General features: G+C 34.6%; 1 protein-coding gene across 1 annotated transcript in view; it reads left to right on the forward strand.

Moving 5' to 3' along the window:
• Window positions 1-21,799, forward strand: part of DNAH5 (dynein axonemal heavy chain 5) — a 116,526-nt gene extending 94,727 nt beyond the window's left edge. Inside the window, exons 64-79 of the mRNA XM_058825320.1 lie at window positions 373-528; window positions 965-1,147; window positions 5,825-6,068; window positions 7,051-7,165; window positions 7,628-7,818; window positions 8,640-8,761; window positions 9,529-9,678; window positions 11,295-11,540; window positions 12,825-13,044; window positions 13,638-13,843; window positions 14,614-14,817; window positions 15,429-15,644; window positions 16,462-16,674; window positions 18,069-18,221; window positions 19,954-20,185; window positions 21,565-21,799. Coding sequence (XP_058681303.1) covers window positions 373-528; window positions 965-1,147; window positions 5,825-6,068; window positions 7,051-7,165; window positions 7,628-7,818; window positions 8,640-8,761; window positions 9,529-9,678; window positions 11,295-11,540; window positions 12,825-13,044; window positions 13,638-13,843; window positions 14,614-14,817; window positions 15,429-15,644; window positions 16,462-16,674; window positions 18,069-18,221; window positions 19,954-20,185; window positions 21,565-21,716 — 3,003 coding nt within the window. The 3' untranslated portion in view covers window positions 21,717-21,799. The remainder of the gene's footprint in view (window positions 1-372; window positions 529-964; window positions 1,148-5,824; window positions 6,069-7,050; window positions 7,166-7,627; window positions 7,819-8,639; window positions 8,762-9,528; window positions 9,679-11,294; window positions 11,541-12,824; window positions 13,045-13,637; window positions 13,844-14,613; window positions 14,818-15,428; window positions 15,645-16,461; window positions 16,675-18,068; window positions 18,222-19,953; window positions 20,186-21,564) is intronic.
• Window positions 21,800-22,168: the final 369 nt, after the last annotated feature.

The following is a 22,168-nucleotide window of genomic DNA, read 5'->3' on the forward strand; positions in this document are numbered from 1 at the left end:
GGAATTGACCCTGCTGCAGTTTGACTTGGAGATGTTATCCAAGATAAAATTGAAGGTGCTAAAAGGTTCCTGTGAATTTTTCCTGTGAAATTCTTGAGTAGTTGCACTCATAGGATATCAAAATTGGAAGTGCTTAGCACTGCTTTCCTTCTACCTTGGCAGCTGCAAAATAGAAATTTGCATTCCATGAGCTCTGGCAACAGGGTATGCTGATTTTACCTTTCCTTGAGCTCACAATCATTGTATTCATACTAGTCTACTCACAGTTTCATAGCTTTTGGCAGTACTTTAAAGAAAATGAAATAATTTTTAAATATCAAACTAAGAAAAAGATTGGTAAAAGGGACTAAGGTATTGCATTTCTGTTTTCAGATCACTTCTTTGAATCACAAGTATTTTAGAAACCACTTAGAAGACAGCCTTTCTTTGGGAAGACCTCTTTTAGTAGAAGATGTTGGAGAAGAGCTGGACCCAGCACTTGATAATGTTTTGGAAAGAAACATCATTAAAACAGGTTCAGCCAACAAGGTAAAAATAAAACAAGTGAGCAAACATATGGAAATTCCCATTTCCTCCCTTCCCCTCCCCACAACCTCTCCTTAGCAAAAGAACTCCTAATAAATATAGGACTGTAAAAAATTAGACCCATTTAAACTTGATTAATGCTAATGAAAGAAAAAATAAGGTAGGGTTTAGGTTCACAAATGGTTTATATATTTAATGCATAGAGTTCCTTATTCCTTTGCTTATAACAATTTTTAGAGGTTGAAATAATTTTTGAAAGGGCCATTTAAGGTGGTCCTTGACTGGTCTCAACAAATTGTTTGCATCAGATGTATGATTTAAAACTGGATTTTTATGCCTTTAAGCAGAAAAATGTAACCTTTTCCCCTATATGCAATGTCTGAAAAAGTGTGTATTGGCTCTTATTATTTCAAGATTTGTTTTTAAAATTTTTCTTGAGGTCAAAGTTGGTGATAAGGAAGTGGATGTTATGAGTGGCTTCAGACTTTACATTACTACAAAACTGCCAAATCCATGTTACTCTCCTGAAATTAGTGCTCAAACCTCCATCATTGACTTTACTGTAACCATGAAAGGTCTTGAAAATCAACTCTTAGGCAGAGTCATTCTCACAGAGAAGCAGGTAAAAGAATTTATTGTATCTCTTTTCCTGTCTGTATTTCTTATATTACCTGTAGAATGTTTTACTTTAATTTATTACTCTCTATTCCCATATTGCTAGGTAACTTTCTGGCTCTCTCTATTGTGATTATTCTTAATATAGCCTATTTGTAATGGTTTAAAAAGTGGCACATAAGCAATTGACTCATTCATGTGGATGTTTCTCTGTCTCTTTATTGTTGCAACTGTACTGTATTAACCTTATTTTTCCTGCTTCGATGAGTTATAACCTCATGAGAATGGCCTGTGAAAAGCAAAAGGACCTGAAATCAAAACTGATGTTCTGTCTACAAACCCTGGAGCTCATGGCAACATAACCTAATGCAAAGAATTCAGACTTAGTTACTTCCTTGCTCCAAGGGAAAATGGGCTACCTACTGATATCATTTTGACATTGCAGATATATTAGTTGAGGAAGTTCAGGTTGAAGATGCCTGTCCCAATCAAGCTGCAGTTCTGGAGGGAGGCTAATTGGTACCTTTTTTACTATGGAATAGCTAATCCCTATGGCTATAATTTCAGGCAATATTCATGTCATAAGAAACACTATGCACCTATGACTGTGTATTTATTGGTGTATTTACTGAGATTTTGGCAATAGTTCCAGTTTACCTTCACTAGAGAGGAATGACAGAAATATCTTTGTTTCCTTATTGTGGCATCTGTTAAGGTACTCCCATCCTTCCAACACCTCCCTCTGCCCTGCCAGCGTAAGATTTTTCTTGTTAATAGACTCAGTTGTCTTTTTCACATTGAGTAGTTGCATTTCATTCCCAAACACTGCGTGGATCTTGTGAGAGAAATCACACTCAATCTGTTAAGGTCTGTTTTTTGTCAGACAGCTTCATTGCACCATCAGCTTCTCTTCAACCATTGATAGCTTGTCAACCCACTCTGTAATGAAATTATCACTGTCTATCTAAAACACGCTGTGATGTGTATATTCACAAAGCCTTATGCCAAAATTCACTTCTTGGGCCTTGAAATACAGTACATTCCTCCAGGAGACAGTTTATCAAATTCCTCCAGTCCTTGCTGTTGCTGTATGCTTGCTTGGAGGACACAGAAAAGGGAGGAGCTTGACTTTTCTCAGAGGAATCAAGAAGGAGATGGAGAAGTAACACTCAGGTTGGAACATGAAGAATTCTGATTAGACATTAGGGAAAAAATAATTACACTGAGAGGGGTCAAACCCAGGAGCAGATTAATCAAGGATTTTGTTGAATTTCTGTTCTTGGAAGGGTTCGAGCTTCACCTGGCCATTGCCCTGAGCAACCAAGCTGTTTAAGTCTGAGCAGGGATTGAATTAGGTTATTTCTGTAGTTGCCTTCCAAATTAAAATTATTCTACTATTCAATGGGCTCTTTGTCACTAAGTGGGAATGTCTAATAAATGGACATAGTGTGTTTTCTCTACCAGCTTGTCAGAGTGTTATACTCAGTACTGTTTTGTTTGAAACCACCTGAGAATATTTCCTCAAGATAAATGACAAGTGGACCACTTGACAGGCAGGGGAACAGAATATACTTACTATGTTGCAGTTTTCTTGGCCTCTGTTTATACACCTTGTGGTTCAAGGTTTCCTAAGGAGTCAATTTGAATACATCACACCATCCAAACACTTTCCTATGATGTCTAATGATGCATCTTTGGGAATCTGGGGGTTTCTCACATAAGTGTCTGGATTCTTACTACCTTCTGCAGCCTTTGGTAGGAGAGTGGCGGAATTATTTTATTGTGAGACCGTTTGCCAAATGATTTGAGTGGTATGACTGCTTGGTGACATCCAGTGTTACAATGTATACGTGGAATTTCTGTCCCAGAAAGGGAAGAGAGTGTTTATCTGAAATCAGAGTTCTTCAAGATTTTTATGCACATTTCTATCCTTCTTCCCATTCTACCATGTCTTATATGGTTCTGGTCTTAGAATGAATGAGGTTTAGACCTCTAGCAAGAAATGGGAGTGTTTACAGCATGGTATTTAAAGTTTCTGCAAAGTCTCTCTGTTGTCTGCTATGCCCATTAAAAGAATCTTTGCCACATATAGCTCACAGAATTAACTGTTTACTGATAGGAACACTGATACTGATTTGTTATTTTCCACCATAATGTTAAACCAATTGCAAGATACAAGTGAAGCATAAGGTCAAGGGCAGCTGGTGTATCTGTATAAATTTGTTTCTACTATATTTCTTGGAATAATAGGATTTGAAAGATTTGATATATGTCTGAAGGTAGTATGACTTATGATATTCTAATGATATAATTATTTTGATAAATTGGCTGTTATGTAATTTGACAAAAAACTTGTTCATTTAGTGTCATAGGTAAGTCAGATTAGTAGTGGGGTTATAATATGCAAAAATTCTTTACAGCTTTTTGAACTTTTGCATTCTTTTATCAAGACTTTTGCTGGAAAAAAGCTGAACTTTTGTAAGGAATAGTTGATACAAATTCCTTTACTTGTGAATCACTTTGTGACAGGATGATGTAAGCTATGTAGCAGCTTTCATATTTTATGAATATTACCAAGAAACAGCATTCCTTGGTACAGTTGGTAAAGTGTCATCTGCTTGTGAAAGGAACTCCATAAAACTGGATTTGAAATAGCCTCTGGTGCAAGTTCCTTGAATTTATGTATGTGGTAACTTGCCTTATTTTTTCTGCATCCTTAGTGCTGTGACTAGAAATTTTTGAAGATATGAAGAAAGCTTTCAACTGTTTACACTTTCTGATCTGCAAAAAGCATTTTAAGAGCTTAATAGACAACTGTTTTTTTCATTAAGGTTTTCATCTAGGATTACTTCATTTTAGCTTGGTAACTCTGTTTCCAACTTATTTCTCAGGCTCTTCTTGTGAGGAGAATTGCTTTCTGTTTTTATGAAGCATTGTAGTCTAAACTACGTTTAAATTTTCTGAGCTCAGCAAAACATGAAATTTAATTTGGTGCAGTATGTTAATTATTATATTTAATTGGATGATAACTTTCATTCAATGCTATTTTTTAAGAAAAAGTTTCTGCTTCATCAAACTTGCATGAAAAAATGCTTCATGAAATTGTTACCTGTTTTTCTTCAGTTCTACAAAGCAGCAGTTGATTGAAATGCATATAACTGCAGTTTTCTTGTGTATTTTCATCAGGTTTTGCCAGAATCTTTTTAATAAGTTATGTTGTATTTGCATTATTCTAAAATAATTGTCCCACTAAATATTTTCTACTTGATGATGATGATGTTTCAATATACCAAGAAAAAACTCTAAATCTGATAATAATAAGATGATTCTTCTTAATTTCCTTTTTAAGATTAAAGGGCATTCTTTAAAACAAATAATTGCTTGAAGTAGGAATGTAGGAGGAGAATGTAGGTTGAGAAGACCAGAAGTTTAGAATGTGGAAAAAATAAAAAAAAATATTTAAAAGTTGTAAATGTTTTTCAAAGCTGTGTAAATGAAGACTACTCAAATGGGGGAGTAAAACCTTTCCTTAAGCCTTGATAAGGGTTCAGGTCTATTATATCTCTAGTGCTATATGAGAGGTCATGTATTTCTTAATGTTGTCCCTATTTCTCTGGAATATTAGCAGTCAGTAAGCAACATGGAAATGGACTTGGCAATGACAGAGTGAACACGAAACTTCCAAGTTCGGAGAGACATTGCTAAAATAATTCAGACCTCCGTAAACTTTGTGAAGTATTTATCTAGACAGATATTTATCCATATTTATCTAGACAAATATTTCTACCAACTGGTTCACTTACTGTTCATTTGTAAGATTCATATTAACCTTACTTACAAAAAACTCTTAACCCATTCTCTCTCTTTTCTTTTTTTTTACTTCACTGTACTGAAACATTTAGTTATGTTTCAGTAAAGGATTTTTTTCTCTGAAGGACTAATTTATATTGTATTGTTTTTAAAGATTAATTTTAAGAATGAACTGAAAGGACTGTTATAGCTGAAAAATATTTTTCTAGAGATTTCAAGTAGCTGTTTTTTTAATGTAAAACTTGATTTACAGTTATCCATCTTCTATATTTGGGCACTGGAAAAGAATCTAGGTACATAGACCACCAGACCACCCAGATTATATTACTAAATGTCTAAAATAAATAATTCTAGTGAAGTAACTCATACTTTCTTAATCAATGAAGCATTTTAGTGAGAGGTTGAAATTATCACTGTTTGATGGAGGAGTACTGGCACTTCTTGAAATATCTGATGCTTGATTTGATGACTAAGCATGGCTATTGAGACTAAGTTTTCAATATGGCAATTGTAAAGCAAGGCATAAATGAGGATAAGATTACATGGCATAAAATCCTATGTCTGGAATGGTGTTTGCATTTTTCCTTTCTGAAACTAAAGACAAACAATTGTGAACTTGTTGTTCTTTTAGGGCATTATACAAGCATCTTCCATAATATTTGTAGAAATTATTTTTTAATGCCTACTTATGTAGCAGGTTCAGATTCTGGCAATTTATCTTGTGTTAGAAATACCACTAGAATTCTTTCCTCAAATTAATTCAGTTAGTCTTGACCTACACTGTTTTAGTAGGATCAGTATTTTTAAGATAATTTTTTTATTATTATTTTTGATTGCTCTTCTGTTTCCCAAATATTACCATGAAATCCAATAGGAATTAGAGAAAGAAAGAACTGATCTTATTGAAGACGTGACTTTGAACAAAAGGAGGATTAAAGACCTAGAAGATAACCTTTTATTTCGACTTACAAGCACTAAGAGTTCTCTGGCAGATGATGAGACTCTACTAATTGTATTGAGTAACACTAAGAAGACTGCTGAAGAAGTAACACAGAAACTGCAAACTTCTGCTGAAACTGAAGTACAGATCAATTCAGCCCGCGAAGAGTACAGACCTGGTGAGTGAAGGTAGTCAGAGAAGACAAATAGCTAGACCATGTTTTTAAAACATCAATACTTAGGGTAAGAGAAATTGTGGGATGAGATCAGGAAGAGCAAAATTGGTGGGAGAGATCTGTGTTTTCCTGTAAGTAAAATGTATCCAGGAGATGTCCTATTGAGCTATAATGGAGAAAATAGTCAATGCTATGCCTCATGTGGAATTTACAAAATTGAGTGAATTGTTCTCTTTGTAGACTTCCCATTGCTTTATAAACAAGCATATCAGTCATTAGGGTGTTTAGGTAAGTATATGTTTGAGTTCAACATGTTGACAGAGCTTATATAACATTAAGTACTCTCTATATCTGTTCTGATGAATACTTCACCATTTATTCTTTGGTTATTACAGTCAACAAATTTCATGAGTCTTTTAACTGACAGGTAATAATGTGAAAAAAACAGGGCGAAAAGTAGTTCTCTGTAATTGCCTGCATTCTATGAAATTTGTAAGATGGTACAGTTAGTGTACCAGAAACATTGCAGATTTTGTAAAACCTTTGCATTTAAAACTGAATGACTACTGAAAAGAAGTTAAATCAGTGCTGGGTAAGTTAAATCAATATAGTTCATTTGAATTTTATGAGAATCTTGTAAAAGTCTGTAAAAAGAAATTTGTTTGGATACTTAAACAGTATTTTAAACAGTCATAATTTTTATGTGTTCTGCTGATGATCTCAATATTGCAGGTCTCCAAATATGCTTGTATTTGAAAATTGGACTTTACATAGTTTACATTAATTACAGAAAAGATATTTTTCCCCCTGATGTATACATGAGGATAAAATGAATGATTTTATTATTTTTCTGGCAAAAAAGAATAGAGAAACTTGAAGATGTTCAGTTATCATTAGTGTTAAAATCAGTGTACATGTTTTGGAGAGTTAAAGAGTTCAGCTCTGCATTTCTGCTTTGAACAAATTTTTCTTTCCCTCTCTTCAGTTGCAACTCGAGGTAGCATCTTGTACTTCCTTATCACTGAGATGAGCATGGTCAATGTCATGTATCAGACGTCGCTTCGACAGTTTTTGGGGCTTTTTGACCGCTCCCTAGCCAGGTAATTTAGCTAACAATAAGTATAATTTGTATTTACCCAGTCCTGGAGGTGCCTGTAGTACAGTAAAGTTTTATTGTAAACTAATATCAGAAAGAAGACTCTTGCTTCTTACAGTCTTGACCAGGAATTGTCAGCTTAAATACACATAAAACTTTGTCAGTTAGCAAGGCAAAGACCCTTCTAATGTACTTACAGTCCTTCAAAATTTATTAGATAATAAAAAACCATTATACTGCATTGATTTTCAGCTGGGCAAAAAGACTTGATAAGAAAGGATTGTTTTGTTGTTGCTGTTCCTTCAATCTGGAAGTTATTTCCAGTTTGCTGTCTGATATTCTGTTTGTGATCCATTATTTTTAATGTTTTGAAAATACTGGACCATGGCCTTTTTCTTTTGCATAGTATTCCCTTTTATAAAGCCTAAGAAAATCAACTTTCAACTGCAGACCTTTCTTCTAACAGGTCTACTAAGAGCCCTATAACCAGCAAGAGGGTTACCAATATTATTGAACATATGACTTATGAAGTATTCAAATATACTGCCCGAGGACTCTATGAGGAGCACAAATTTCTTTTCACATTACTGCTTACTTTGAAGATTGATATACAAAGAAACAGAGTGAAGCATGAAGAATTTCTGACACTTATTAAAGGTGGGAACTATGAATTATAAGGAGAGCACATTATTATTATAGAAAATTTATGTATTTGTATCTCCTAGCCAGCATGCTCCTTTCTTTTTGCACATGAGAAACCACTCAATTGTAAGAAATATGTGTTTATCATTCTGATCTGGTGACAGACAACATTGTATGGCTGTTCTAATTTATAGCAGCACACTGAATATTGATGAATATATCTTTGTAATCATGAGAATTTGAAAGGAATATTGTGGTCTGCTGCTCAAATATCATCAGGTATGTGTTTAACTTAGAAAAACCATTATTGTACTAAACAGAGTAACTGCAGCAAATAGGAGCAGAAAATGATGCTAACATTTTAAAAGAACTTAGTAGTCTCAGCTGCATATAACAAGGTCATGGCTTTGGTCTTAACTGCATACAAGCACTGAGTTCACTTAAAAGTTTGGATCAATTTTGTATTAGCTTTTCAAGACAGTTTACAGGCAGCATTTATTTATGGATTATATGTGTGAATTTTTCCATGTTGAATCTTCAGAATATCTTTTCCCATAAAGCCTTTATTTCCAGGCACATTGCACAAAAAACCAGTAAAGCCTCAAAATAGAAGTTGGTCAATACTTCTATTTAAGGTACATAATATTAAAAAATAATATTAACTAACCAAATTGCAAACTCGGCTTAATCAAATATGGCATGATTTTGTAAGGTAGAAAACCTCTGTAACATCATGATTTAAAAACTGGATTATTGTATTTGTTTTTTCCCTCTTATTTTGTTTATTTTTCTTTGTCTCTCCAACAGTACTAATAACTAATTTCAATTTCTTGCAGGTGGTGCTTCCGTAGACCTTAAAGCTTGTCCTCCTAAGCCGGCTAAATGGATTCTGGATATGACTTGGTTGAACTTGGTAGAGCTCAGTAAGCTTGAAGAGTTTTCAGATATTCTTGATCAAGTACGTAAGAGCTTTTGAAAGTTGATCTCTTATTTAATGAGTAATTTTCTGGTAGCTATCAAGCCATATGGTGGAAACTGATTTATTTTATGGAAGAGTAACAAAAGTGGCAGCAAATAGCCACAGTTATGGCCCTGACTGCTTAGCAACCGATGTTGATATAAAAACTCAACCACTCCCAGGAAAATAAGAATAGTGTAGAGTGTTCACACTTTATAAAATTATAATATTTTTGGATTGGGATTCAGCTTGCCATTGCCTAATTAATACATTACAACTTTATTTTATTCTAGTTATTGCATTATCTTGCACCCATGTTGTGCTTTCTTACACTATATTTTATGATGCTTCTTCCAGTATTTCTCTGGTTACATGGAGTAAATGTTAGGGAGAAGGTACATGCTCCACATGCTCTCTCATGTGGAGAGTAATTGTGTACTTGCTGTTCTCAAAGCTGTGTCTGTGGCTAGCTATCCATATTCTGACATAGCTATGCTGTTATATCAGACTATAACGTACTGATTAGTAGCTCCTGTTTTCAGAATATGAATACTCCAGGGTGCTGCATTCTACAATAGTATACTTATAATCTGATATTTTATCCTGTCATTTTTAATAGCCTTATTAAATTTGTGGAAGAATATCTCTAGACAAATGCTTGGGTGCGGATTTCATGTCTCTGACTCATAAAAATTTGTGACCTAGTGGCAGTGCAAATATGACTTGTCTGTTTAGTGATATTTGCTGCTTTGATTGTATAATTGCAGATTTCCAGAGAAGAGAAACAGTGGAAACTCTGGTTTGATAGTAAGAATCCCGAGGAGGAATTGGTGCCTAGTGGCTATGGTCAATCTCTGGACTCCTTCAGACATCTTCTTCTTATCAGATCTTGGTGTCCTGACAGGACCATAGCTCAGGTATATTTATATAGCCTAGATGGTCTATTCAGATATCATTAGAATAATAGTTTTCAGATTGCAGGTTAGTACTATCTTATATAATGCTAAACACCTTTTTGCAATGGACCTTTATGTTGTATTTTCTGAAATTCTTTTCAGACCATTTATGTATTTATTACAAGGGCAGTGAAAACAAAATTATTCCAATATATTGAGCAAATATTATCCACTGTGGTGGATATCACTGTGGTGATTTCTGCTGGAATAATATGTGTTTATCCAGATTTTCTTTATTAGTTCAGAAGATACTTTTGGCTGTCCTTGCTTACTCACTAGAATTTTAGAAGTGTCCCCATGTTCGACTGAAGTCCAATATTTTAATGAACTTGACTGGTTGAGGGAAAATTGAAAATGATTTAATTAAGAAAATATTTCTTGCATGGAAGAATTAGAACCACTTTAGAAAAATCTTTAATAAAGTCTGCTCAAAGCTCTCAATTTAAAGACATCTATTAAAAATTACAGAACTGAAGTTTATTAAATAGACCTTTTTTAAAGAAAAAGAATCTTCTAGAAGCCTATTTTTAACTTTTATGTTCTTTTCCAGTACAAAAGACCAAAAAATGATAAAATTATTGGCAATTCAGAGCAATTAATGATGATTTACTGAAATTGGAAGTGTGGTATTAATTTTATTGATACAAATCTTTAGACATTGTGATTGGATTCAGAGAAAATCTCACCAGTAATTGGTGTACTGCAGTCAATATGTTCAGCAGTACTCTATAAAGAATACCTCTATGATGTATGCTATGTGTCTGAAACAGATCACAAAAGATTAGTTCCTCTCTACTGCTATTGGGGCAAGGTAAACATTCATCTTTTGATGGTTTTATGAAAACTGATAGTTTATCAAATGCTCAATGCTGAATGTCTTTTGTCTCTGAGAGGTAACCCAGAGGTATTAAGGGGAAGATTTATCCAAGACAAGAGATGTGTGGGGGGAAAGTACAAAAAAGATGATCTCAACCTGTTTGAAAGAGCCTTTTCTATTTCTTTGTGAAAAAGAATAATAATCTGGAATTTTAAAAGATAAATAAAGAAGGGATAAGAGATGGTTTTCACCTGTTCCTTTGGATAATCTACTTAGTGATAGTTATTTTAATCATTACTACTGTTAATTCATTGCTTATTTAACTGTGGAGGTGAGAAAGGCCTAAGTGCTTTGGAGCCCATCTTTGGTCCTTTTCTCCTATTTTTCTAGATTTTGATGCTAAGAGTTGCACTATCTAATGGAGATATCCTTAAATCATTAAAATTTTTCTAAAGTTTTAGAGAAGTTATTATTTTTATTATACTCTAATTATAGTTATTATATATAAAATACATGCAGATATATGTAATATAATAATTATTGAAAAAATTAACTGGCTGTATAAGGCTGTAAGAAATAACAGCTTCAAAGACACTATGATGTGCTGACATGGAAAAATAAACTTGTTGCGTATTTGTATTTTTGATATAAATTTTTAGCAGCCTTTGGTATTCAGTTGAATTTTTGGTAGCATTTACACTGGGAAGAAAGCATTATAAAATGGTTAGGTCACAAGTTAAATTTACCCTTTTTAATACAGGCAAGAAAATATATCACTGACACTATGGGGGAGAAATATGTAGAGGGAGTTGTCTTGGACTTGGAGAAAACATGGGAAGAGTCAGATCCACGTACTCCCCTCATATGCTTTCTTTCCATGGGCTCTGATCCTACGGACTCAATAATTGCTTTGGGAAAAAGACTGAAGACAGAAACGTGTTGTGTTTCCATGGGCCAGGAGCAAGGAATCCACGCTCGTAAACTCCTACAGCAAACAATGGCTCATGTAAGCAACAAAAATATGAACATTTTCCTCTCTATATTAAACACCTAGAAATAAAAATCCTGCCATGGGATAATGTTACTTGGTGGGTAGTTAATGCTGATGCAAATCCCTAAGTTTATTTGTATGAGAGTCCTAAGCAAGAGAACTGTATTTTCACACTCCTTTGGTTTGCTATAACAAGCTTCTTGATACTGAGCAGATACTTTTCATTGAAAATGGAGTGCTTTTCATATAAAATGCAGTTTTATAGTTGATTGCAGACTGATGGACATAGCTGAATTGATTTTTTGGGGGTTTTTTTGATTATATTACCAGTAAATATTCTTCTGTAGGCATTTCAGATTACATTTTCAATTTTTTATTTTCAGTAATATGGATGTATTTTGTTAAATGAAGAAAATGAATTCCAAATATGCAATTGATAGTTACATAAACTTGAGAAAAACAAGGTAGTATAGCAAGTTGTTTCATATTACTGTAGTCTGAATTTGGACTTGTGAGGGACAGTCTGGTAGCACAGGCATTTTGCAGGAAGAGGAATTAAAGAACAAAACTATGTGTATAAGAAACTTGAGATGTTCCAATTTGGCATGCTTTGTGCATCAGGTGATACTACTGCTATGCCTGCTGATGTAAAAATACTGATCTCACTCTCCTGTTTTATGAGCTTCTTTATATAACCTGTTTTAGTTCTGCTTCAGATTCTTGTTTGATAACTTCACATAAGGAACTAATTGACCAATCAAATGAGAAGAAACCCATTTAAAAACAGGGCAAAGGAGCACCTTTTGTTTAGTTAAGAGAAATGCAGTTACATTGCCTCACTGTCTCACAAGCCCTCTTAGTGAAGAGGTATATGAGATGCCTATAAAAGAACTAAGGTAATTAATATAAGAATGTTTGGCATCTATTGATTGATAGTAGTAGATTAGTTATGTATGCTTATTTGGTTATTTTCCAAGCCTGGGACACTTGTGAGGAACAAGGTTTAGCAGGTTGCTCTATGGAGCTACTCCTGAGCTCCCTTATGTAAGTCAAAATTTATCATTTTCTATCAGCACTGTAGTCATGACAAGTTATGTTTTAAATGTATTGAAATGGAAAGGGTAGAGACTATTTGAAAAGACCAGATGAGACAAGTAGAAACCACTTGTTCAGGTGAAAAAACCAAATAAGCTAACACCATCTTCAGAAGAAACAGCCCACAGCTTAGCTCCCTTCAAGGAGTGATTTCAGTTTTTGAACAATCTTGATAACTTTAAAAATTCTGTTGTTTGAAACTAGGGAGGTTGGGCACTTCTGCAAAACTGCCACCTTGGACTTGACTTTCTGGATGAGTTAATGGACACTGTAATAGAGACAGAGACTGTTCATGAAAGCTTTAGACTGTGGATGACAACTGACATTCACAAACAATTCCCCATCACCCTTCTTCAAATGTCGATTAAGTTTACCAATGAACCACCTCAAGGGCTCAGAGCTGGACTAAAGAGAACATATAGTGGTGAGTGCTAGTATGGTAATGATTTAAAATTAAATTTTGGACTGTGATACTATTGTGTAGTCATGTTAAACTGGTAGTAAATGTAAGCTAATATGAGGAACTGTTCACAATGATGCCAGGGCACATCTTAGTTTTTGTTTTGAAAATTAAGAAGATGATTTGCTGACATTCTTTTGTCAGAATTAATTGGATAACAAAACAGGGAATGCCTTTTCTCAGGTTGGCTTCTAGTATGTCAGTTCAAAGTGTTTGAATTTTTAATATTCTGTCTTTTGGCAGAAAAATGATATGGTTGGCTATCAATTGCTCTTTACGCTACATAAAGGATTCTGTGCAGAAAGCAACTTGATGTGAATTCAACTATTAGCAAATTGTGTTTTTTTCTCCCTGAAGTTTACTCTTTTAATTTGAACAATATAATAACATGCTTTAAACTGTCTCCAGCACAGAACACTTTGTGGGACAATAATTTACCCTTGGGAAAGGCAGAGAGCCAAGTGAATACCTCTAGAGTGATATTTTAGCCCTGATTTCAAGTAATTTTGAACAAGACAATTACAGTGATTCTCATAAAGCCCATTTGCAATCAATAGGTGTCAGCCAGGATTTATTAGATGCCAGTAAAATGGTGCAATGGAAACCACTGTTGTTTGCTGTAGCCTTTCTGCACTCCACCGTTCAGGAAAGACGCAAGTTTGGCTCTCTGGGTTGGAATATTCCCTATGAGTTTAATCAAGCTGATTTCAATGCTACGGTGCAGTTCGTTCAAAACCACTTGAATCGCATGGATACCAAGAAGGTAATTAGTGATTTTGTGAGAAAGGTGGATTAAGATGATGGATCTTTCTAGTAGTGGAATGTATGTAAATGCTTCCTAATAACTGAATGACAAGAGTGATTTTAAATTATTGTTTTACCACAAATATTCAATACTTCAAGTATATCTGTCTCTACAGCAGCAGACTTAGACTTGTAATCCAGTGCATGTTTAATTTCTGTATTAACCTCAACATTTAAAAAAAAACCCACTTTTCCATCCATCTCAGAAATGTAAACCTTAGCAGTATAGACCTTCTTTTCAATTCTAATTAAGTCAATTAGTTAAAAAGGGATATTTCAAATACTCTTTTGTTTAAATCTATTTTGAGTAAAAATAAGCTTTGGCCCCCCCCCCCCCCCCCCAAACTTTGCAGCATGAAGAAATCAAAAGTTGTTTTAAATGATTATACAAGAATGTCTCCTATGTTTCTCACTTTCATATGGTCAGTTGTCATACAGAGAGGTCTGTGGCAGAGCAAGTTGCATTTGGCATTTTAAGTGAAAGGAGAATTCAAATATATATGTAACCCTCTTGCTATCTTCAAGATGCTCTTGAATTTGTTGGTGAATTCTATTTTGAGAAATCCTTGCAGGTGTTCTGGGAATGCAAGACTATAATGAAAAAGAATAATAGGAAAGTAACTTTCTTTCAAGTGGGACAGACATGGTACATCAGCTGTTTTTTCTAAGGCAGATCTAAGTAAATAAGAAGGTGATTGGCTGAAGTCAGTGCTTTCTGCTTGGTTTTAGGGGATCTCTTGGAGTACTGTTTGTTACATGATAGGTGAGATCCAGTATGGTGGTCGTGTGACAGATGACTTTGACAAAAGACTCATGAACACATTTGTAAAGATTTGGTTCAGTGAAAACACATTCAGTCAGGAATTCAGCTTTTACAAAGGATACTGCATACCCAAATGTACTATGGTGGATCAATACCTTCAGTACATACAGGTTGGTAAATGAAAGCTAATCACTTGTTTCTCATAAGTTCCTAATTCCCTATAATTTTTCTCTTTTTTCTGAGTACCTGTATTTTGTCTTTCATTCACAGATTTTTAAACTGATTTCTAGCAGTTTGCACATCTATTAATGACAGCTAATTATTGTTATCAATGTTATCATCTTCATGACAGTAATATGCATTTTCTTTTTCATGTGTTTTGCTTGTGGGATGTACCTAAAGGCACAAAGTTATTCAAGAGGGCAAAGAATGGAGTCCAGACATTGGGTACAACCTCTTTGAAATGAAATGTCTAGATATATGAGAGTAAAAATTTTTTTATTAAAATAGCATATCATTGTTAAAACACAATTTGTTTGGTGTGATTTGGACTGGGGCATGACAAATAGACCACAGCAAGTTATTTGGCATAAGACTATTTGAAGAAATCTAGCTTGTTACTTAACAGTAATCAAGTTTTTTTTTTTCCTGTTTTTTATTTGGTTTTGTTATGTGTTGAGTTTTATGTTTTTTTTTTTTTTTGGGGATTTTTTGGGGGGGATTTATTTTTAAATTTGCTTCTAAATCTCCAGTTGTACTCTTCTTATATTTTACTATGTAGAGCCTTCCTGCTTATGACACACCAGAGGTGTTTGGTTTGCACCCCAATGCGGATATCACCTACCAAAGTAAAGTTTCCAGAGATGTATTGGACACCATCCTCAGTATTCAGCCTAAAGATAGCTCTGGTGGAGGAGGTGAAACTCGAGAGGCAGTTGTAGCCAGACTGGCTGATGATATGCTGGAAAAACTTCCTGCTGATTATGTACCATTTGAAGTGAGTGAATGAAATTCTGGCAAAAACATTTGCTCCATCTTGCCTTTTATGGATTTAAAAAAACCAAACCAACAAGCCCAAAACCCCAGAAACTTTTCTAAAAGCATATTTGAATCAATTCATACAGGCAATATTTTGTATTTTAAAGAAGTTTGGCCAAGCTATTAATGTTTATAATGAAGTCATTACATGTGTGCTAAAGTGCTTTTGTAAGAACTTTTTCAGAAATATTAAACCTGTTAATGCTTAAGTTGTCATTTGCACAATGGGGGAGGTAGGATCATCAGCTTATAACAGAGGTTGTTGACACTATAAAATTTCTAGTTATGTTCATGCAGCTGTTTATTTGTTAATTTAACACTTTTGATTAAAAATGTATCAGTGAGTTTGGTTAGAATACAAGACTGCCTGGTATTGTGGTAGTTCCCAGGCATTGCTGCTGTGTTGAAGCAAAGTAGCTGGGGCAAATACTCTTGATTGGTTTGTTCAAAAAGAACCTCAGAACTGCTTGCTGGAACTAAAGCTGAATTCTTTGAACTAAGGTAAACAGCCTACAAGCTCTTTCAGTGGCATTAGCTCAAAGACTAAATCATGACTTGGACTGAAAACATAGCCAGTCTGAACATCACAGATTCCTCTTGGAACAAATCCTGTGTTTCTCTCTCACAGATAATTCAAGGGAGGCGCCAAACTGACCATTTAAGCTCATAAATAAATTATGTTATGTCTCAAAGATTACATTGGGGCCTAACATTGACATAAATCCAATTTTGTTTTTTTCACTTCTATTGAAGGATCTTTGGTTTTCTACCAACAGGTAAAAGAAAAACTAAAGAACATGGGACCTTTTCAACCTATGCACATATTTTTGCGACAGGAGATTGAACAAATGCAGAGAGTTATTTCTTTAGTGAGAAGCACTCTGACTGATCTAAAACTTGCCATTGATGGGACAATAGTTATGAGTGAAAATCTGAGGGATGCTTTAGACTGCATGTATGATGGAAGGATTCCTGCTAGCTGGAAAAAGGTAGGTGTACATCACTTGTTCTGGAAAGAAATAAAAAAGCTATTTCTGAAGACTAGATAAAACTGCCAGACTTAGAGTAAACATTTTTTTCAAACTGTTTTTCAGAAGTGTTAATCAGAGCTGTGCAACTGCTGGAATAGATTTTGTGCTAAATTAAACATACTCAAAACAAACCTTCTTTCATTTATGAAAACTGAAATGAATGTGAAGGATGCAGCTATGTGCCATTTTTACATATTGGCAGTATGAAAACCTAGGGAGAGGAGAGAAATTTAAAATGTGATGATGGATTTTTAAAATTAGCACCCACATTAATGACTAAGATGGTGTTATTCATTGGACATATATAATTATTGGACATCCTTATCTGGGTTAAGTAGAGGTGGCCTGTTCATCTTGGTCAAAATCAGTGCACTTTGACTTGGAGCAATTGCCACATAATTACAGAATAGTAGATGCTGGAAAGGACCTGTGGAGACAGTGTAGTTTAATCACACTTTCTAAAGCAGGCTCAGTTAAATCAGGTTTCCCAGGAGCCTCCAGAATCACAGAGGTGCAACCCATTCCACTATTTGATCACCTTCACAGTAAAACCCAACCAATCAATCAACCACCAGCCAAACAGAAAACTCCTTAAGTTGAAACAGAATTTCTGACATTTCATCTTGTTCCCATTGCTTTTTCTCCAACTACTGAAAAGGATCAGGCTCTGTCTTTTCTCCTCCACATGAGATATAAACATATTTAAGCCTCCTCTAAGCCTTCTCTTCTCCAAGCTAAACAATCCCAGCTCTCAGCCTCTCCTTATGGAAGAGAAATTGTTTTCAGGGATAATTAGACCTGTTAACAGCAACTGATGGGAAGAATTTTTTTTTTAAAGAAAAGGTGGGGTTTTTTTTGGTTGGTGTTTGCTTGTTTTGTTTGTACTGACAAAGTGTTTTCATGGTAGAAAAACTTGATGTAAACAGATGCTTCACAACACAGCTATATCTCTCCATTGTCCAAGTTCAGCTTTTCTTAGGTTTTATTCAGAAGCATAAAAATGCAGAACAGTCTTACAGAAATCATGTTGTCTTGATATATTGACCTTTCAATTATAAAGACATGTATGCAATTTTTCTTTTTAGCTTATACAGCTGTTTAACCTTGCAAAAATGTCATAAAATGGACAATTCCACAGAGAGCATTAAACATGTAAATTGAATAGTAGACATGAATTTAAACAGAGAAAGAATTTCCTTCAGGTTTCGGTGGGACGCAAAGTTTAAGCATCAGGTTAAAGTTAAGATGATCTTCAAATATGCTTTGCTAATAATATATTGTTTATTACCATGGGAGGATGTAGCTTTTCTTGACAGCAGTATGCTATTTTAAAACATGTTTACTGTTTTTAGGCATCTTGGCCTTCCAGTACACTTGGTTTCTGGTTTACTGAGCTTCTAGAAAGAAACCACCAGTTTTGCAAATGGATTTTTGAAAGTCGACCCAACTGTTTCTGGATGACAGGGTTTTTTAATCCGCAAGGATTTTTAACTGCAGTGAGACAGGTAAATTGTGTTTGAAGTCTTATTCTGCTTATTTTTTCACATACTTTTAAAAATAAAATGTATTGTCTGATGAAGGATGAGTTTATACACATGGAAAGATATGTGACTGTGTAACATTTCCTGAGTGAACTGTTCTCCCTTCACACATACTTGGTTAGTATAACAACCACTAATGTGTTAAATTATGTGTCCTGTGTTGACCAAGGCCCAAGTAAGTAGAGGCTACCTCACAACATTATTAAGGTAGACTAGAAAAACATAAAGTCTCGTATTTCCATTGGGATATCTCTGAGAATGGCCATTAAGCCCATGAATTTGCCTTTTCCCCCCATGTCTTATGTTCTGTGTTCAGTACTTACCTGACTGGAGACTGGGCTGAAAAGCTATTCAGAATTAGTCTTACATTTCACTGCTGCTGTTCAGTAGCTGATTAAGTCTTTCTTCAGGAAGTGGGAAAGACTTTCCTTTTTATTAATGCATAGAAGAATAATATTTGATGTGTTTGCTAATGCATGTACATTGGTTTGGTGATTGTTTGGCTGTTCAGCAACTTTTTTCCTTTAAAAGGAAACAATAAATGCCTGTGTTGGTCAGCATAAAGGGACATACTGGAGACAGTAAGCATCTAGAATGTGAAAAATTATAAAAGAGCACTCAGGTGAAAATACAATGGGACCTCAGGAAAATAAAAGCCCAAACTTTTGGAGAAGAGAATGAAGATTTTTGATGTAGGAAAAATATCCCCTCCTACTCTGAAGGTCTGGGTAGTGTGATCTAAAATTTCAGGCACATAGCCTTGGAATTATGTAACAAAATATTTCTTTTGCGTGAACAGTCCTAAACTGGGACTGTCTTTTGCATCCAAGCTCATGGAAAAGGTTTACTAGCAGGGCCCAAAACAGTTGGAAACTACAGAATTTTCTGGTTCCGTAAAAAGGAACTGTGGATATGTAACAACCTAATAGGCCAAGTAAATACCAAAGTGAGTTTCTGGGCTTTGATGTGAGAAAGAGAAAGATCCACAATGATCACTGAGCTATAAATCTTGAGTTCTTTTAGATCATCCATGTAACTGCAGTACAGGGCAAGCATTCATTCCAGTTATTTCAAAGAAAGATTTTTGAAGCCATTGGAAGACCGTGATGAAACTTGGGTTTGCCACAACTTATTTGCATGGCATAGTCTAGAACTGGGCAACTGAGAGTTGCGTGTTGTCCAGTGCATCAACTAACAGGTTTTTTTTTGCAGTCTATTTACATAGCTTTATAGCTGAGTGAGTTTTTACTCATTAAGAATACAGTTACTGAAGAGTAGAGGTGCAGGAAAAGGAAGGTAACTCCAGAAAATATGTTTCACTTACCACATGGAGGTAATGTTTTCTCATCTCATCAAATATGTGAAATTTTTGTGTTCACAAGAGCTGGCTACCATTGGCATTCAGTGGTTGTGTTACTTGGTATCGTTTTAAGATACTTTATATAATAGAAAGAAATTAAAATCAAATATAGTGGCAAAAGTACTGACAGCTTTCTTGTAGTGCGATGCCATCATTCCCTTAGAGAAAAGTCAGACTTCTGTGAACATGGATATTGTAAAGGATTGGTGGTTTTTTTTTTTTGTACTGAAGATGACATTTTATGACCATAAAAATTTATTTCTAATAACTGCTGGGAAAAAGGGTTCTGAGGTCATGTGAAAATTTAACCACCTAACTTTTGTCTGGTTTGGGCAGGAAATAACGAGAGCTAACAAAGGATGGGCTCTTGACAGTGTAGTGCTGTGCAATGAAGTCACCAAATGGATGAAGGATGATATCACAAGCCCTCCTTCAGAAGGTGTCTACGTGTATGGGCTGTATTTAGAAGGAGCTGGTTGGGACAGAAGAAACATGAGACTGACAGAATCTAAGCCCAAGGTGCTCTTTGAGCTGATGCCAGTTATAAGGATATATGCAGAGAATAACAGTAAGTAACAGTATTGTAAAGGATGTTATTTCCATTGGATTCAAGGTAACATTTTATTTAACTGCATTGGAATCTTTTGGGCTTGCAGGGATTTTGTGAGGCTGTTACTAATCATTCTATACATAGCAAATCTCTTTCAAGGTGGAAGACTTCCTAGACTTCCATTGAAAATATGTTTCAGGCTTGCTTCATAATTGATAGTAGGCACTTTTCCTAAGATTTAGATAGGTCTCTACATGTGGTCTTAATGGTGTTAAGAACTTTATAACAGGTAAGCTGTATGTACATATTGACAATATGTGTCCTAGACCTAAAATGCCATTTTTCTTATACATGATCTGTGTAGCCTCCATAACAAAAATCTAAATAATCTTTCACTCATACCAAAACTGAACGTAATTTTTGTATATATATATATATAAAATATATGTATATGTGTATATACAACATACAAGATACTCATGGATTATATACACACACACGCATATACATATATACATATGCAGGTATATATTGTGTTTATAGATAATATGTTTATATATATATATAAATACATATGTATACACACATATATAATATGTATATTTATAAAAACTTTTCTTCCCAGACAAGTCTGACTTTGAGCTCATGGAAGCAAACAAGAGGTGGAGTGAGGTCGTGGGAGATCTTTTGTCTTTGAGGTGGTAAAGGAATGGAAAGAAAACTTAGGAGGCTCAAGGACAGTGCTGGGAAAATATGTAATTTGTCTTAATGTAATGAGTTTTTGCATATAGGATAGGACATGCTGTTGAATACGGATATAAAACAGAACAGAATAATCCACTGAAGAACATAAAATTGGAAAACTTTGTTGAAAAGCATTCCATCCCTAAAAGCAAGTCTTGCTAACATGCTATTTTGCATAGCTAATGTTTTATAAAAGGCATGATCAGCGGCCAAGATACTAAATAATGAATACTGAAGTACTGAGAATGACTTGACTACTGCTCTAATTCTGCAGTGAAGTAGTTGATGACTGGTACTCTCAAATATGAAATATATTTCAAACTAAGTTTGTAAGTTACCAGGTCAAAAGTAGGGAAATTTTATTTTGGCATAATACATTGATAAGAAGTAATGTTTGGTGGGCAGATTGAACCAATAAGAACACTAATTACTCTAGTGTCCATTTACATATATTGGTTTGCATCAGTTCCTAGGTGCTCATGTTAAACCTAAAGATTTCAAACCATGTATGTCCTTCAACTGGCAATAGCAAATAGAAGGCAGAGTACTATTGAACTTGGATTCAGTTTTCCATTTGCCTTATGATCAATCCCTTAGGGCCCCATTTTTTCAACTTAGTTTAATTGCTCTTTATGTCTCTTCTGTCTTTTCAGCTGCAAAGGATCCACGTCTGTATTCATGTCCAGTCTACAAAAAGAGCAGTCGAACAGACCTTAATTACATTGCTGCTATGGATCTTAGAACCCGACAGCCTCCAGAGCACTGGGTACTGCGTGGAGTAGCACTTCTGTGTGATGTCAAGTAATGCTAAAAAAAAAAAAGGTTTCCAGGAGTTATTTTCTGATTTTAAATACAAACATTATTGTGTAGTTTGATACACAATGAAACACTTCTAAAAATATTATTTCTAAATCATAGACTCCCATTATGGTGTTTTTATAAAATTTTTCCCAATAAACCTATACAATAGGCTTATAAATGCTACATCTTATAGTGGTGTTAACTTTGGTGTCTTTGAAAAATCATGACAAATATTTAGTGCTCCTATCATTTATGTGTGCATAAGCACTCCTCCTCTCTGCTTAATTTTACCTTGAATAAAGATTAATTGATTTGAACATTGTTACTTTTTGGTAGTAAATATTCTTGTATCAGAACTTACCTTCAAGAAACTAAATGCAAAGCTTTTTTTTTTTTTTTTTTTTGTGTTTGTGTATCTATGGAAAACTAAGCCCTATTGCTCATTAATATTAGTTA

Source organism: Ammospiza caudacuta, chromosome 1 (assembly GCF_027887145.1).
Source record: "Ammospiza caudacuta isolate bAmmCau1 chromosome 1, bAmmCau1.pri, whole genome shotgun sequence".
Lineage (NCBI taxonomy): Eukaryota > Metazoa > Chordata > Aves > Passeriformes > Passerellidae > Ammospiza > Ammospiza caudacuta.